Source organism: Erpetoichthys calabaricus, chromosome 6, assembly GCF_900747795.2.
Source record: "Erpetoichthys calabaricus chromosome 6, fErpCal1.3, whole genome shotgun sequence".
Classification (NCBI taxonomy): Eukaryota; Metazoa; Chordata; class Cladistia; order Polypteriformes; family Polypteridae; genus Erpetoichthys; species Erpetoichthys calabaricus.
Window position 1 is genome coordinate 185,338,265 of NC_041399.2, and position 18,681 is coordinate 185,356,945.

The following is an 18,681-nucleotide window of genomic DNA, read 5'->3' on the forward strand; positions in this document are numbered from 1 at the left end:
ATTCACAGCGCCTCACTTTTTCCACATTTTGTTATGTTACAGCCTTATTCCAAAATGGATTAAATTCATTTTTTTCCTCAGAATTCTACACACAACACCCCATAATGACAACGTGAAAAAAGCTTACTTGAGGTTTTTGCAAATTTATTAAAAATAAAAAAACTGAGAAAGCACATGTACATAAGTATTCACAGCCTTTGCCGTGAAGCACGAAATTGAGCTCAGGTGCATCCTGTTTCCCCTGATCATCCTTGAGATGTTTCTGCAGCTTAATTGGAGTCCACCTGTGGTAAATTCAGTTAATTGGACATGATTTGGAAAGGCACACACCTGTATATATAAGGTCCCAAAGTTGACAGTTCATGTCAGAGCTCAAACCAAGCATGAAGTCAAAGGAATTGTCTGTAGACCTCCGAGACAGGATTGTCTCGAGGCACAAATCTGGGGAAGGTTACAGAAAAAATTCTGCTGCTTTGAAGGTCCCAATGAGCACAGTGGCCTCCATCATCCATAAGTGGAAGAAGTTCGAAACCACCGGGACTCTTCCTAGAGCTGGCCGGCCATTTAAACTGAGCGATCGGGGGAGAAGGGCCTTAGTCAAGGAAGTGACCAAGAACCCGATGGTCACTCTGTCAGAGCTCAAGAGGTCCTCTGTGGAGAGAGGAGAGCCTTCCAGAAGGACAACCATCTCTGCAGCAATCCACCAATCAGGCCTGTATGGTAGAGTGGGCAGACGGAAGCCACTCCTTAGTAAAAGGCACATGGCAGCCTGCCTGGAGTTTACCAAAAGGCACCTGAAGGACTCTCAGACCATGAGAAACAAAATTCTCTGGTCTGATAAGACAAAGATTGAACTCTTTGGTGTGAATGCCAGGCGTCACATTTGGGGGAAACCTGGCACCATCCCTACAGTGAAGTATGGTGGTGGCAGCATCATGTTGTGGGGATGTTTTTCAGCGGCAGGGACTGGGAGACTAGTCAGGATAAAGGGAAAGATGACTGCAGCAATGTACAGAGACATCCTGGATGAAAACCTGCTCCAGAGTGCTCTTGACCTCAGACTGGGGCGACGGTTCATCTTTCAGCAGGACAACGACCCTAAGCACATAGCCAAGATATCAAAGGAGTGGCTTCAGGACAATTCTGTGAATGTCCTTGAGTGGCCCAGCCAGAGCCCAGACTTGAATCCGATTGAACATCTCTGGAGAGATCTTAAAATGGCTGTGCACCGACGCTTCCCATCCAACCTGATGGAGCTTGAGAGGTGCTGCAAAGAGGAATGGGCGAAACTGGCCAAGGATAGGTGTGCCAAGCTTGTGGCATCATATTCAAAAAGACTTGAGGCTGTAATTGCTGCCAAAGGTGCATCGACAAAGTATTGAGCAAAGGCTGTGAATACTTATGTAAATGTGATTTCTCAGTTTTTTTATTTTTAATAAATTTGCAAAAACCTCAAGTAAACTTTTTTCACGTTGTCATTATGGGGTGTTGTGTGTAGAATTCTGAGAAAAGAAATGAATTTAATCCATTTTGGAATAAGGCTGTAACATAACAAAATGTGGAAAAAGTGATGTGCTGTGAATACTTTCCGGATGCACTGTATATATATATATAGCCGGGATGCCTGGAAGGACCGGAAGAGGGATTATGCCTCCTCCGGACCACCACAAGGGGGCAGCCGCCCTGGTTGGTATGGGGACCATGGGAATAGAGCATGGAAGCTCAACCCTATAGGGGCCTGTGGTCACCTCCAGGGGGTGCCCGGATGCCTAAAGAGCCCTGGACATCAGCACTTCCGCCACACCCGGAGGTGCTGGCGGAAGGATCACCAGGGACACCCGGAGTGCTTCCAGGTGCTCAGCCGGCACTTCCGCCACACCAGGAAGTGCCGACAGAAGTTCATCGGGAGGCACCTGGAGCACGTCCAGGTGAACATAAAAGGGGCCACCTCCCTCCATTCGATGCTTGGAGTTGGGTGGAAGAGGACAGAGCTCGGAGGAGAGGAGTGGAGGCGGTCAGGAAAAGAGGCATTAGTGAGAAAGGCCTGGACTAAGGGTGATTGGTGCAGGGGCACTGGGTTGTGTGTAGTATTGTAAATAGAAAATGTATAATAAACGTGTGTTTGGGTTTGAACCATCGGTGTCTGCCTGTCTGTGTCCAGGCTGCTTTCCACAATATATATATATATATATATATATATATATATATATATATATATATATATATATATATATATGCCAAAAGTCTTCCTGTTTCAAAACCGCCAGAGGTGTGGATGCTGGAGGACAAGGACAAGGAGGCATAGATGCAGATGGAAGCTGCTGCTGCTGCTGCAGCTGCTGATGATCCATAGTTTGAGCCATCAACACCCAGAGATCCTCATTTAATTTCTCAGGCAGAGCTCAATGATCTTGTCAGAGATTTGGATTTATCAAAGAGTCAGAGAGAATTGCTCGGATCAAGGTTGCAAGGAAGGAACAAGTTGTCACCAGGCAGAAAATTTTCAGTATTTCGCTGCCGTTATGATGATTTGACAAAATTCTTCAGACAAGTTGACAGTCTGACCTTTTGCAGTGACATCGATGGACTGTTTTCATCATTGTTAAATTTGAAGGATGTTTTGCTGCCCAATGACAATATCTGCCCTTCCATACCTGTTGGGCATGCCATTCATATGAAGGAAACGTATGAGAACATGCAGCTGCTGCTGAAACACATTTATGAATTGAGGTACAACTGAAATTTATGTGGCAATCTGAAGGTGGTTGCAATTTTATTTGGTCTGCAGCTAGGACACCAAGTACTATTGTTTTCTTTGCAAGTGGGACAGCCAGACAAGAGATTTACATTACATGATAAAGGACTGGCCACCTCATAGGAAATTGGTTCCAGGGCAGAAGAATGTTGCAGATGACCCACTGATTGATCCGAAGAACATATTTCTTCCACTTTTGCACATCAAATTTAGGCTAATGAAAAACGTCGTTACGAAAATGAACAAGCAAAGTGAAGCCTAGATAAAAGAAGGTATTTTCATTGGCCCACAGATCTAAGAGGTGATGAAGGATAGTCAGTTTGATGACCTTCTGCAGGGTGCCGAATGTGTCACATAGACTGCCTTCAAGAATGTCATTTTTAACTTTCTGGGCAACTACAGGGCACCAAACTACGTTGAATAGGTTAAAAGTCTACTCCAGGCATACATATATTTTCTTCATTCCTACTTGAACTTCTTCCCAGCCAACCTCAGCACTGTCAGTGACGAATATGGTAAAAGGTTTCACCAACACATCGCCACCATGGAGAAACTCTACCAGGGATACTGGAGTACGTCTATGCTGGGAGACGACTGTTGGACACTGATACGCGACGCATTGGACAGTGACTAGAAATGAAAATCTGGGGCAAAAATTTCTATTTTCTCTGGTGTTGCTTATGTTGCAATATCATAGTGCAGGCCTATGCTGCTGGAGACTACAATATTAAATGCGTAACGCAGTTCTCTTGGAAACAAAATTTTCCATAAGATTTGTTGGCCAGTGAAGAAGTAGAGAAGATACTGTTAGTGTGGATTCACCAGAAACAATTAGATAGGTTTATGTAAATGTACGCTATAATTTGGATGCCATCAGCTTGCTTCAATGCAGTTAAATTGTCATTTCTATTTATGTGTTTATCTCTTCTGTGCATTGATTTCAATGGTTTTAAAATGATTTTTATCATTAGTTATGTATGTATATAAGTATAAATAAGCAATCATGTGGATGTTTGTAACAGATCTATCCTATTTAAATTATTTCCTATGGGGAAAGTTGATTCGAAACTCGACCAAATTGAAACTCAACCAGTCTTCTAGAATGGGTCAAGTTTGTGTTCTGGGGTACCACTGTAAGGGCCTCTTTTGATTGTTCTTATTGGTTTCCAGTCCTCTGCTCTCTATGTCAAGTAATATATATGCTTGTGTCTGTGATTACAGCATAGCTAAACAGCTGATACAAAATAAGGCCCTGTACTGTTCTAAATGCTTAATGAGGTCATAATTGAAAGAAAAAAGGTGCATGGAAAAAAATTAAAGTATTTTGCATTTATATCACAGAATTGTTGAATTAATGAGAACTATACCTGAAAAATTACTGTTTTTTTTTCTCAAAGATTGCAAAATTTCCTCAGATTCTCACATCATGTTCAAGATGTTGTGGTGGTGGGGGGCATTATGGGCTACTCAGCAGCCTGACTCAATGAATCTTAAAACATAATTCCTTGGACTCAACTTAAGCATGTTAAGAATTTAGAGACAATATACCCATTAGTAGAACTATTTTCCCTCTAGAGTAAGTGATTCTATTCACAGGTCTCATTTCCTATGATCCCTTTGCATTCCCATTTCCACAGTCACGTGATTAGTTTCTATGATTAATAGAAAGAATGCAGCATGGTTGAGAATGCAGCATGGTTAGTCAGAGGGACAGCCTTAGTGTTTGACACTGTTCTCACCTGGAATGACAGAGATAGTTTTCAGTGCTCGGAGTACTCGGAACGTTCTTAACGCTGACACATTGCCCAAGTCGACAAACTCAGTAACATATCTGCAACAAGCGAAAGGCACACACATACAATGACAGAGCGGCACCAAACAAGCAAATGCAGTGAGGCTCTGTTGGGGGTGGGAGTGGGGGGGTAGGGCAGAAAGGGTAGTCTAGAAAAAGAGAGCCAGATACAGTAAGTTCCTCCCGACGGTAGCAGCCTGCAGAGTGACTAGAATTTCTTACCTGGTATCACTGAAATAGTTTTCAGAGCTCTCAGCACTCTGAAAGTTCGAAGAGCTGAAACATTGCCTACGTTTACAAATTCTGTTACAAACCTGCAGGATCAAATCACAGTTATTTTGAAGACAACAGCAATTAAACAAAGTAAAGACAGCACATGAGTCTTTTTTTTCTTCACAGATACCCATTTCACATTATACTAAAAGCTTGTTAGTACCAGGGAAAGGACATTTTAAGAGATGAGATAAACAAAGCTTAGCCAAACAAAAACGCAAAACTAAGAAGCTGATTTTTCTAAATCAGGGGTGCCCAGTCCCAGTAGTAGGGGACCATACTGACTATAGTTTATTGTTTTCAACCAAATGCTTACTTTAATGTTAATCTCCTAAACTGAACTTCTTATTTAATCAGATGACTCACTGTAGCTCCCAGTCTGCTGTCTTAGAAATTCATAAAAGGGCGACATCAAAATCCCTTTCAAATGTGTAATATTGCTTACTGCTATTATGAATTTGTGAGCAACAGTCTTTTCATTTGGTACATTGATGAAGTGCAATTAATTTAACATACGTTTGAAGAATTTTAAGTTCCTCACTGCTCTTAACTGAAATGCTATTTACCATGATTCACCGTTAACAAAAGTATAAAAATACTAAGTAAATTCCCTTAGTCTCTTTTTTTTCCCAAAAAATTGATTACATTTCGCAAGGAGCTGCACTTCTATGATGGCATATATATGTCACAGTGGTTTCCAGGAATGGAATTGTAATTGGTGGTAGTACAAGTCTGCATGTTATATCAGTATACCACTTCATAAAAAGGCAAGCTTCACATATGCTGCACGTCAGAGCCTTTCCTAAAAGAAATAATTATTTTGCACGAGAAATAAAAAATGGAACTTTATGTACAAAACACTGCAAAAATGATAATTTTTCAGTTTTGCTTTGCCCCTGCTGTTTTGCAATAAGATTTCTAAATCAATCACTCTGACCCCTAACTGATGATGAATTCTTACCAGAGTTTATAAATATTTTTTCATTTTAGTATATAACACTACTGCCAAAACAGACTGTTTTAAGTTTATGGATCTATAAGAGTCTGTCAAGGTATAGACTAACTCACAAGGTTATTTCCGATGGCAACGGGCGTTCTTAGTAACATAAGTTCTAAGCTTTATTACGAGCACATTTCTTATATCTTTTGGTTCCTAAAAGAGGTGAAAGTATGGAGTGAAGTTACTCAGGTGAAGTAACTATAACAATGAAGTAACACATTTGTTTAATATCAAAAATTCTTTGGTAAACTACTAGATTACACATTTTCTACTGTATAAAAGTAAGTTGTGGAAGTCTTGAGCTTGTCTACATGGAACTGAGTATAAAATATGAACCAGGTCTGGATGGGAAACAAGTTCTTCACTCATGCGCATATACAAAGACATAAAAAAAGGATAAGCAATTTGTGTAACTATGAAACGGGGTGGATAGGTGAGACTAAATCATTATCCATCCATCCATTATCCAACCCGCTATATCCTAACACAGGGTCACAGGGGTCTGCTGGAGCCAATCCCAGCCAACACAGGGCGCAAGGCAGGAACAAACCCCAGGCAGTGTGCCAGCCCACTGCAGGGCACACACACCAAGTAGAGACAATTTAGGATAGCCAATGCACCTAACCTGCATGTCTTTGGACTGCGAAGGAAACCCACACAGACACGGGGAGAACATGCAAACTCCACGCAGGGAGGACCCGGGAAGTGAAGCCAGGTCTCCTAACTGCAAGGCAGCAGCGTTACCACTGCGCCACCCCTATTCATTACTGAGGAAAAAAAATCTTTAGTACTGAATTAGCTATTGAAAGGCTCTATAACTCCAGAAGCTGACTGAACTGATGTTTGTACTTTAATTTGGTTATGATTTTCATGAAACAGATAAGTTTTGAATTTGACTAATAACTATCAGTTTAGACTGTGAGCTGACATTGATCAGAATATTATTTCAAGGACAATCTATAGTATTTTCACTTTGAAAAGGTATGTTTTCTATACATATTATTATTGCCGTATTCATTCTGGGAAGGAAGCATCTGAAGTGACAAATGGTGCAACAGATAAGATGTTGTCTGTTGTGTCTCATGTCACCTAGTAGTGTAAACACAAAAAATAGATTTTTTCCATGGCTTGCCGAAAGGTCTGCAGGATGTCATACAGTGGCTTCACAATGTATTCAGTCCCCTTCACTTTTTTAATTATGTTGCATACCTATGCTAAAATCACTTAAATCCATTTTGCAAATGAGTTAAAGATAAAAAAAAACTTGAGAACCATATTGAAACAACTATTTCGATCCTTTGCTATGGCAATTTGTGCATCCCATTCTATTGACCGTAATTGACAAGATTCTACACCTTGTTTGGAATCCACCTGTGGTTTATTCAATCAATTGCACATGAAAGGCACACACTTGTAAATAGAAGGTCTCACAGTTGTCATTCAGAGCAAAAACCAAGCAATAAGGTCAAAGGCATTGCCAGCAGAACTTGGAGAAGAAGGATTGTGTTGAGGCACAGATCTGGGGTACAAAAAATTCTACACCATTGAAGGTTCCCAAGAAAGAGCACAGTGGTTTTCTTAATTCCTTTTAGGAAGTTTGGAATAACCAGGACTCTTCCTAGAGCTTGCTGCCTGGTCAAACTGAGCAATAGAACAAGAAGGGCCTTGGTAAGAGAAGTCACTAAGAATCTAATGACCATTCTAGCTGAGCTCCAGAGAACCTGTGTGGAGATTGGAGAAACTTCCTGTAGGTCAGCCACAAATGCAACACTCCATTATCTGGTCCTTGTGGCAAAGTAGCCACATGACATATGAAAGCCTCCTCAAGGTTTACCAAATGGCAAATAAAGGACTCTCAGATTATTGAAAACAAGATTCTCTGGTCTGATGAAACCAATAATGAACTGTTTGGCTACACAAAGTGTCATATCATGAGGAAAAAAGGCACAGTTATTCACATGTGTAATACCAACCCCATGATGAAGCATGGTGGTGGCAGCATCATGCTTTGGGGTTGTTTTTCAGAGGCAGGAACTGGGAGACTAAACAGACTAGACAGGATTGAGGAACAGATGAACAGATCAAAGTGCAAGGATATCCTTAATGAAAACCTGCTCCAGACCACTCTAGACCTCAAGATTGGGCCAAAGCTACACCTTCCAACAAGACAATGATCCTATGCACAAATCAGAAACAACACATAGGAGTGGCTTACAGACAATGCTGTGAATATTCTTGAGCAGCTCTGCTAGAGCCCAGACTTGTACTCGCTAGAACATCTCTGAATAGCCCATATAATAGTTGTCCACTAATAGTCTCCATCCAGCCTAACAGAGATCGAGAGGTTCTGCACAGAAAAATGGAAGAAACCCCCAAATCCATGTGAGTGAACTTTGTCATGTCATATCCAAGAAGACTCTTAACCGTAATCCTTGCCAAAGGTGCTTCAATTAAGTATTGAGTAATGGGTCTGAACACTCGTGTCAATGGTATTGTTAATGTTTTTTGTTTTTAATAAATTTGCAAATATTTTTTGCTTTGTCATTCTGGGGTATTGTGTTTTGCTGGATGAGGGGAAAACAGCTTTAAATTATTTAGCATAAAAAATGAAATGTGTAAAAAGTGAAGGGGTCTGAATACTTTCTGGAGGCACTGTATTTTGCCATGACAGCATGTGTCAGCAAACACCTGTATTATGATTTAAATATTTATAAGTATAGTGAAAATACTTGATTTTTTTCCTAATAATATATTCAGGAATTATTAACATTATTGCATTAGAAAAGGGCTTTTTAACAATGCATCTGCATCTGCCTTCCTAAAGACTTAACAACAGAAATCTTTCTTTCTAATTTTTTAATTTTTACTGTGGAATTACTGTTACCCTGTTTTAACTTTAGCTGATGGTATGTCTTGTGTTGATTTTACAAAGAAAGATTACAATTTTTCTTTATTAAATTAATGAATGTTACATATGCATGCCAGAAATTTTAACTCCAATTCCATTGTCTCAATCTTCCATATGAATAATTTTTTCAAAGAAAGGTGATTAGAAGGTGATAAAATAAACAGTTGCTGTATTAGCTAAATCCTGATATTTTGTATATTAAACATTTACAGACCACAGCATCTTTAGCTTTCACTACAAAATGTTCTGCCTTTTCTTATTAGCAGAATCAAAAAGTTAAGATGCTTCTCCTTTCTTGCCCTCAAGCTGTCGAAAAAGTTTTTCATGAATATCTCAGCTTCCCATGACCATCTGAACCTCAGAACATTCTACAGCTTATTTTGACCCTCCATTAATATAAATATATACTATATTAATAAATCAATAAATATATTTAATAGAACTTAAATAGTTCTAGAAAATGTTCTCCTTTTCACCAGCCTAGTCAATGAAAACTGGACTTTTTTAATGATGGTCTTGACAATGAAGGCTGTATTGGCTTATTGATTTTTTTATTTTAGTAAGTCTCCTTGCCAAATTTAAACCATAAAGTCCATTGTGTGTGTTAGTGTGTGTGCGCGTGTGTGTGGGAATGCATAATTGCAACTTTTCAGCTCATTCAAGTATAATTAGCATAAAGAATTAGTTGTCTTTATCTCTTTAGCTGTGCAATTCAGTTTCTACATGGCATGAAAATGTTGAAAATGGAATAGCCCTAACAAAAGAGAGACAGGAACATTTGATGGTGTGTAAAACAATGCCCAGGGAAAACTTTTGTTACATGTTATGCCATAATAAAAGTAATAATAACCTGTGGAAAACTGTTTACAATTCTGGTAGAATCTGTGCAGAGTGATTTTAGTTCTTTAATATTGAAATTAACTCACGTAACTAAATAAGTAAATAAAATATCTGTACATTATAATTAATAATACATGAAGGCTGTACAGGAGACTTTTAATACTGCTCATTGCCATGACTTGCATACCATGTTTATTTTTTATTGCACACATAAACAACTAATTTTTTTTCTTTTGGATTATTAACTACTAGGCAAGTAGACGCAACACACAATCTGTCCTACAAAAATAAGTGATTTTTGCCAATTTACATTTTTAAATAGAAAAACTGCAATATAATAGCTGTACAGAATTCAGCCCTACTTATGCAAGTACCTACTGTAACTATTAATACATTAAAGGCATTTTGAAACATAAAATGCCAAACAGAACATACTGATTTCTTTATAAATGTAGACAATAGGTTTCAGTGTATTTTTAGTTTCAATAAAAATTACATTTAAATCATTCCAGCACAATTACAGATGAAACTGAAAATATAATTATCAGTCTATCTCACAGTGCGATCAGATCACTTTTGGACTTGTATACCTTGGAAAGGTATTGCGCTGAGAGTGTGTGCTTGTTTTTTGTTTAAAGTTTTGGTATAGATATAGTACATGAAATTCATTTTAATAATAAAACTCCATTGTTTATGGGTTGGTGTTTTCCATCAATACAACAAATATACATACAGCCTATGATGTTCAAGTAAAATCAATGACAATGTTTTTCATCTTTTTATTTTGATTTCATTAAAGATTCCTTACATTTCAAATTATTCGTTAAGAATGTTAAAATAGTTTATTTGTCTTATTATTGTCCATGTGTTTTATGTGTTGATGCAAAGGAGCAGTTTTGAGATTCACACTTTGGCTTTTTTAAGTTTGCAGACTGCAAACTGCTTTTGAGTTTGTAAGGCAGGCTGACTTTATGTCTTTAGGCCTTCCTTAAGTTTTAGGGCCTAACCTTTTAGCTTGAAATACTTTTTTGAGTTTCATGGTCATGAAATTACAAATTTTGTCTGATTGTCATTGCAATGTTTTTCTACACTTTACAGTAGTCATGGGATACTGAGATCTCAGAAATCAATGTAGAATCACTAATGCATAAATTAGATGTGAAAATAAAAAAGAAATAGTAGTAATTTAAATTCAATCAAGCTAAGAGTTCTCTATAAAAATAAACTACACAAGTGCACATTATTACTGTGGATAAGTAAAAACGAAAAAAAAGAATATCATCTTAAGATAATTTTATTCAGATTAGCTATCCATTCTTTTTGGTGACTTATTATTTCAATACAGAGTGCAGGAAGCCAGAGACTACCTTACAACAACAGACACAAAGCAAGAACTAACATTGGAGAGAACACCACACAATCAGAAGGCATAGGTACTCAAACTCAAAGTAACTAGTCAACTTAACTTGTCCACCTTGAGATGAAAGAGAAAATCAGAGTACCCCAAACTAAGCAATGCAGACTATAGGAAAACATGCAAACTACACACACACACACTAAGAAGGTAGATGCTACAAGCAAGAACTCTAGAGCTACAAGGCAGCAATGGTAAGCCACCATATGTGTTATACTATAAACTGGCTAGATAAACAAGTTTGATTTCACTTATTTCACTTAGAAATTCTAAACATATTTCATCTTTCCTGTAAATTAAGTGGGAAGCTGTTGTATGAATTACTTTTTTGATAGAGGTAAATATCATGCTTATTTCTTACACAGGGAAAAAGAGAGAGAGAGAGAGAGAGAGAGACCATGTTTGATTCCATTGCTGTTTAGAATCAGATTAGCAAAATGGAGCTTCTTTCTTTCACTAGTTATATTATGTAGTCTCCGCTGCAATGAACATTGTCACAATTAGGTTGCGCACTGTCATTTTCTTTTTTCATTTTCTTTGGAAGTATAGTATTTGTTGAATACCCAAATGAATCAGAAAGACAAACAAGTTACTTGAATATTATTTATTCCATGTGTCGATTCATCCAATGTGACTACTGTTCTAATTGAATTTGCTTATAAAATGTCATTGGGATATTTGATGAGCCAATAAGACTCTGCAATTGTATTAAATTAACTACATGGTAACTGTACTGAGCTTAAACAAAGGAACATTTTATAACTCTGGACCCTATTTATATTGAAAGCAATAGCTAAATATCCTGAATCTCTAATTTTAAGCAATTTCTCTTGTTGCTGCTTGCATCAATGAATGGGCATCAACAAAAATGCCAACATTACAAAAAAATTTCTTTATGTCAGTAATCTGAATTAACATGACCTACTCAAATTTTCATGTGTACAAAATGTTTAGTGCAGATATTTTTCCTTTCATATAGTTTTGGCCAGCCACATTATTAAGTACAAAACTCCAATTGATACAAATCATGGATCAGACTTCAAGTGGGGCCAAAGAAACATTGTGGAAGTAACATCAATAAATCTGAATTTAGGTAGTTTGGATTCTAAAAGTTTTTCAGGGAGCATATTACATAACATTACACAAGTCTGTGCATGTGTCTGAAACATTTTGTTGTGGCTGATATACTAGTCACGTTCATCATACACAAATAATACAAATGCAAAAATTTGAATTTTTTTTACAGTTCTAGCAGCCTATGTGAAGAGGTTTGTCTGTGCACTGTAATTTTACAAAAGTGCTGAATGTTAAGTGTTACCAAATTACTTTAAAATGGAAAGTTATGTGATGTCTTATGATGCCTCTTTTATTTCAGCTAGGCTCCTATATAGCAGCAACAGCATAGTAAACTTGCATTGAAAAACTTTATGAGTTATAAGCTTGTGACTATAGAACCATAACACTCATTTAAACCATTTATTATTGTTAGCCAATAGGAAATAATGACCTCTCCTCACAAGAAGTTTAAAGGGTAAAAAAAGGTAGTAACACTTTCTCCAGCAGACTCCTGGTTTTAGGAATTGTCCTCTGCCGTCTTTTTTACTGCTAACAAATAAAACCTTGCCCCATCCTGAGAGTACTAATTCAAATGGTGATAGCGTCATCAAATTCTAGAATGTGATGCAGCAAGCACAAAACTTTAAGGCACTTGTGTAACAGGAGCACTTTGTAATAACTCATTGTTATTTTCTCCCTACACCACCTCAAAAAAACAAAATAAAGGCTACATTCACACTGTTGCAAAAATTACTCATTCCAGTTTTTGGCTTATATATGATTTTTTTGACCGTGAAATCAATTTTGCAAGAGAGAAAGACCTATTATGATTGTGAACTGATATTTCACTTATATGTGCCTCATATGCACGAAATTATTTAAAATAAATTTTTAAGACAGATGCGACCCAATAGGGCACCATAAACGTAAATAGAATGCTGGCTGCTGCACTGCTTAACACAGTTACAAGAAAGTGAAATATTCATTCATTTACAGTATTCATTTTCCACAGCTTATCCTAAAGCCAAGTTGTAGAGGCAACAGTCTTAGCAGTGAGGCTACAGTGGGATTCCAAAGCATTCCCATCCATGTGGGAGATATAGTCTACCCAGCGAGTCCTGGATCTTCCCCGGGGTCTCCTACCACCCAGTTGTGCCAAACAACTTCCACAATAAGGTGTCCAGCAGGCATCCAGACTCTACTGAATGTTTGCGGTTCTCACCCTATTCCTAAGGGAGAGCCCGGCCACTTTGTGGAGAAAGCTCATTTTGGCCGGTGGTACCCATGATCTCACTCTTTTTGTTTATTACCTAAAGCTCCTGACAGTAGGTGAGGTTAGGGACGTAGATCAAAAGTGAAGCAGAAAATGAAAACTTGTAGCTGTTGCCTTGAGTACAGTTATCACTTTCCTATTTTTATATATATATATCTCAATATAAGAGGGGAGCCAGGACTAATGAGGTTGAGATATGGAGGGATTTGATGCAAAAGAAAAGTAGATTGACAATTTAAGAATGTTGAGGGGATTGTTTGATCAGTTATGTCAATGTTTGTTTGCAAGATCATATAGATTGACATAGAAAACCTACAGTATTCTCCCTACTGGTGTCTCACAGTCAGTAACCAGATTGTCTTCTTGAATTTAAATGCTACATATACGTAAACGTTTAGCTAAATTATCTGCCTGCCCAAACATCATCATAAATGTAATTAACTATTTGAGAATAAAAAAGGACAGACAGGAGAGAGCAAGATTTCTCATAGGAGGGACATAAAAACAATGAAAAGAGACAATATCAGAGAAACATACTGTGTAAACATTTACAGGAGACTTTGTTACATTTCCATTATGATTTAACTAGTCGTAATGCTTACAGCAAAAAAGTATTATATGTTATGTGAAAAATGAATGATTCAGGATCATATACCCTAGGGAGATGAAATAAAAATGAATATCGATCAATTTCTTTTTAATTAAAAAGCAGACTTATTATCGTTTTTTTTTTTTTTTTACTAAGACATGCAACTGTGGTGAAGCTGGAGGAAAAAGGCCTAACCCCGAGGAGATATGTACAAAGTCTGGACTGATGAGGAACAGTATGAATCCAAATTAGACTACATATATTGTGGACAAAGCAGACTGTCTATCCAGTAAGGCCTATACTGCATAACTGATGTCTCCACAGACCAGGGGCACAAGCAGCTCAAAGCGGTAGTAAATCAGGTTTTTCTGCTCAAGTTGTGCAGCGCTACCAGTGGGGCAATATACAATATGTCAGTGTCCAATCGACACAAACATTATACTTCAAAATGAGAAAGAAATACACAATAGGTAACGGGTTCAGGGTTTGAAAAGTACAAATGAGGTCAAATACTTACGCCATGACAATAACACTGAAATCCAACCAATTCCATGGATCTCTCAGAAATGTGAATGGCCCGATGCAGAATCCTCTTGCCAGAATTTTTATCAGAGATTCAAAAGTATATATGCCAGTGAAAGTGTACCTGAGTAGAGTGTTTAAAAAAGTGAAAACATTAGCAATCAATGAACTGGAAGTGAACAGGAATGATGAGGTGCATGCAGCTTTACATTCTTTTTTGCAGGATGAGAATGTGCAGTGTCTATATTTACCAAAGGTTACCATCATTTATAATGGATGGCAATCTTGGCTAAGGCACCAGCAAACAGATTATCTACAAAAAGGATAGTCTGACTAGAAAGTGATGGGAAGGGAATGAGTCGTGAAGCAGCCATGGACCTTGTTGCATTCCTTAGACACACATGTAATGGTTTTTCATACCTCTAAACCCTTCTGAAGGCTCAGACTATCATCTGTTTGCCTACAAATCATTTTCAGCTTTTGAGAAGTTCAGTACCATGTTCCACAACTAAAAATGTCCATGATAAAAATAATCACACTACATGCACCAAAACGTATTTTTAATAATCATTAATTTACAGACTGATTGCTCCAATTATTATAGACATTTTATGTGTTCACAGATTTTTTCTTTATTGTCATTTATAATCCAATCATAATTGTAATTATGAAACTATACATATTTATGTATTATATTTATACTGTATATTTATATTTTATTCCAACCAAATTTGTCATGTCTACACAACTCATCCGGAGAGAGCTCATAAATAAAATGTCTTAAGAAACTGAAGGAAAGTTTACTAAGTAATAATAAAAGAAGTGTGCAACTATACTTCAAGGATATCATTGGTATGCAAATTTACCTGCCATCCCTCTACAATTAACTGCCAGCAATTATACATACATCCTGCTTGCCTGCCAAGGAAATTCAACAGAAGAAGAGCCTGCATCGTATCAGCTACTTCTTTTCAGCAAGCTGCTCAACACCCGCTTATAATAAAGAAACAACATGAACTGACTTTGCTTTCCCTTTTATGCACGAAGTAAAACTTTTTTAGCACAATAGTTCTGTCAATCATATGTAGAAGGTAATGTTCATAACGCTGATTCCTTTATCTGTTAATGAATAAATGCATGTGGAGAACTTCTGCACACTACAGGACCTGACCTGATGTCAGACAGTATTATTCTTACAAGACTGCTTAAAATAATTTTTTTTTGCTTGCATTCCTATTCTATACTTTAGGTACCCAGGTGTCCTGAACCTTTGATTTTACTCCTTCACAAAAACTTTTAAAACTCTGATTTTTGCAGTGGATGTTTGTGCATACATTTAAGGTCTTTAGTACGATGTTGTCTGAAGATACACTATGTGTTAGTAATATATTGCCCATGTTCTAAGGGGAGGAGTCAGACACAGAATAATCCCCAAAAATCTATAAGACGTTTGGCCAAAGCACTATTACTAGTGTCTACTGCTGGAGCAGAAAATGCTTGGTGGCCAGCTGACCCCTGAGACTGCTGAGGCTTAGACTGAAAAAGCTACTAAACGTGGAAGAGATATGTGGGCTCCCAGCCTACAATATGAAAGATCAGAATCACTTTCAATGCCAGTTGAATGACAGGTAAGAGTGGAAAATTTCAAGACATACTTGGACCTTGCAACAAAAACTGGACCATGAGAAGTGAAACACAACCTTTATGTCTGGGAGAGAAAAGCATTGACCCTAGAGCCAATCTTCTCAGTCAAAGTGATTGCTCTCCATTCTGAGTGTGCTTGGTACCCATATTTCCCTATCTAAGTGCCATATAGTTCAAGTGTATTCTGGTATATAGTCCTCTCATTCCAGATACAAGCAGCAAAGTGCAAAACATGACACTACTGTTTGTGTGTATGTGCCAAACAGTTATTCAGAGTAGTACACCTTTTAAGAAACGGATTCAATTCATGAAAGGTACCATCTACTGTCGCTGCAGTCCCATTGGGAGACTTCAATACTTATATGGACAATGAAGCAAATTTGGAGGATCTAATTGAAAACAATGTTTCTCTTAAGTGTACCTGTTACAAGAATATGTTGAAACATAGGTCAATGACCAACTTTCTAATTATGTCTTTTGATCTGAGGCTATATTTTGAGGGCACTCTTATAAAAATAGATGCTAAGCAATCAACCAGGTACTACTTGTTGGTGAACTGTGTCTGATTCAAGTAGTGCACATTGGACAGACCCTGGAAAACTGAAATGGTTAGCACATGTGTGCTAGGAATTACTTCTCCAGAATCCAAAACCTTCACAAGGCTTTCATGAACTTGAGATCAAAAAAGATTTTATTTATTTCACCTTGTACAATTTCTGGTATTAGGAATTTGTTAGCTTTCACATACCCCTTGGGGTCAGAGCGTTGGGTCAGCCATTGTACAGCACCCCTGGAGCAATTGAAGGTTAAGGGCCCAGCAGAGTAGGATCTCTTTTGGCAGTGATGGGGATTCGAACCGGCAACCTTTGGGATTCCAGCACAGATCCTTAGCCCCAAAGCCATTTAATACCTAGAAGTGTAGGTAGGGCCAAAAGGCTGTTGAATGTCATTGTGGCATAGAACTCATTGGTGGATATCAGCAATACATGAAGCAGTCTAGAGGAAGAAAGAGATCTTCCATGCAAGGCTAGTAGGACGGTCTCCAGATTTGACAAAGATGGACTGAAAAGCCAAAGAGCAGCAACAGCAGTAGACAAATCGGAAGTTCATGTGCGGGGAGTTTGGAGAGGACATTGGGAATGAATTATGTATGGTGTTCAGATTTTGGCAGAACAATTGATGACTCACAAAAGTTAGGCAGAGGCTTCATAAGAAACATGAAAGGTAAGTGGTGGAGTGTTTTTAGAACTTGAGGCACAGTGTTTATGTAACAAATAAAAGGGCATGCCACCCCACCAGAGAATTAAGGGCACTAAGCCTTGAGACTCCAGACTTAGTAGAACAGAAAGGATTTCTTTCTACTGTCTTTTTATTGTACACTGTGCTATCCTTTACTTTACTTTTGTGTTTTAATTAAAAAACATGTTTTACATCTTTGAAATTTGCAGTTGTATTGCTCTGGGTAAGGTTGGCACACAGAGGTGCCACTCGTCACTGTAAGTCTGTATATATGTATGTACTGTATGTGTACTGTATATAGCATAACATTCTCAAACCTACACACACACACATGCACACACACGGACACAGTAAATATATATATATATATATATATATATATATATATTATATATATATATATACTGTATATATATATATATATATATATATAGCATAGAAAAATAGATGAATTTTATTGTGCTTATAATATTATGATATTTGCACATAATAATCAACAAAAATAATTAAATGAACATGTTTTATTTTACCCATTGTAACAAAAAGTGTATTATTTTCTATTTTGTTACCTAATCTAATATGGACATTGAAAACAATCATTACTCTTGTCTTTAATGCTATCTGGAGAATATTAACTGCCTTGCCCTTTACATGTTACACACTACATGCCAGTGCAGCGCTCTCAGAAAGATTGAGAGGTATGTTTGTATTTCTCCACCTGCAGTACATGCTAGATGCTAATAATCCTGCTTCAACTCCTAAAGTCATCTTGAACTTTTAAAGCACTCCATCATCGTCCTATTAAATATATTTGCCACATGCATTCGGGGAACTAGACACTTCCCATATCACACACCCTCCTCTGTCCACTCCACATGCATTAGTCAGCCTGTTTGACAGTAAAGCGACCAAACTGAAGAGTGTCTTTCTGGAAATGGGCTACATCCAAAACAAATTTTATCCACTACATCATAAGGTCCATAAAACATGCAAATAAGAAATGTTCTTGATATAAATAAACTGCCTCATTCACAAAACAAATGATTCAATGTAATATACTAAAAGCTGCAATAATAAGTTTCAAGATCTTCAAGCAAATTGTTTGATAATGTCCTCGATCCAGCCCATGTCCAAGGAGCATGATATGAGATTATGACTGGCCAGTTTAACATCCAAATATGTTGGAACTTGGATGCATTTATTTTAATGGAATATCTGGCATGTGGCATAGCAGTCTACTTTTAATGAGGTTCAAGATTCTGTCTGACCATGATTTTTTTTCAGATGTAGCATAGCAGGTGTGGCTGGCAAAGTTACAAGCTGAATAGACTTAAATTATTAACTTACTTGCTACGAGATGTTCACAAGGCAAACAA

General features: G+C 37.5%; 1 protein-coding gene across 1 annotated transcript in view; it reads right to left on the minus strand.

Annotated features, from left to right (window-relative positions):
• LOC114653135 (sodium channel protein type 5 subunit alpha-like) overlaps nucleotides 1-18,681 on the minus strand; it is a 387,074-nt gene that overhangs the window by 224,948 nt on the left and 143,445 nt on the right. The window contains exons 5-6 of the mRNA XM_051928793.1: nucleotides 14,418-14,546; nucleotides 4,495-4,586 (exon numbers count right to left, since the gene is read on the minus strand). Of these exons, the coding sequence (XP_051784753.1) occupies nucleotides 4,495-4,586; nucleotides 14,418-14,546 (221 nt within the window). The remainder of the gene's footprint in view (nucleotides 1-4,494; nucleotides 4,587-14,417; nucleotides 14,547-18,681) is intronic.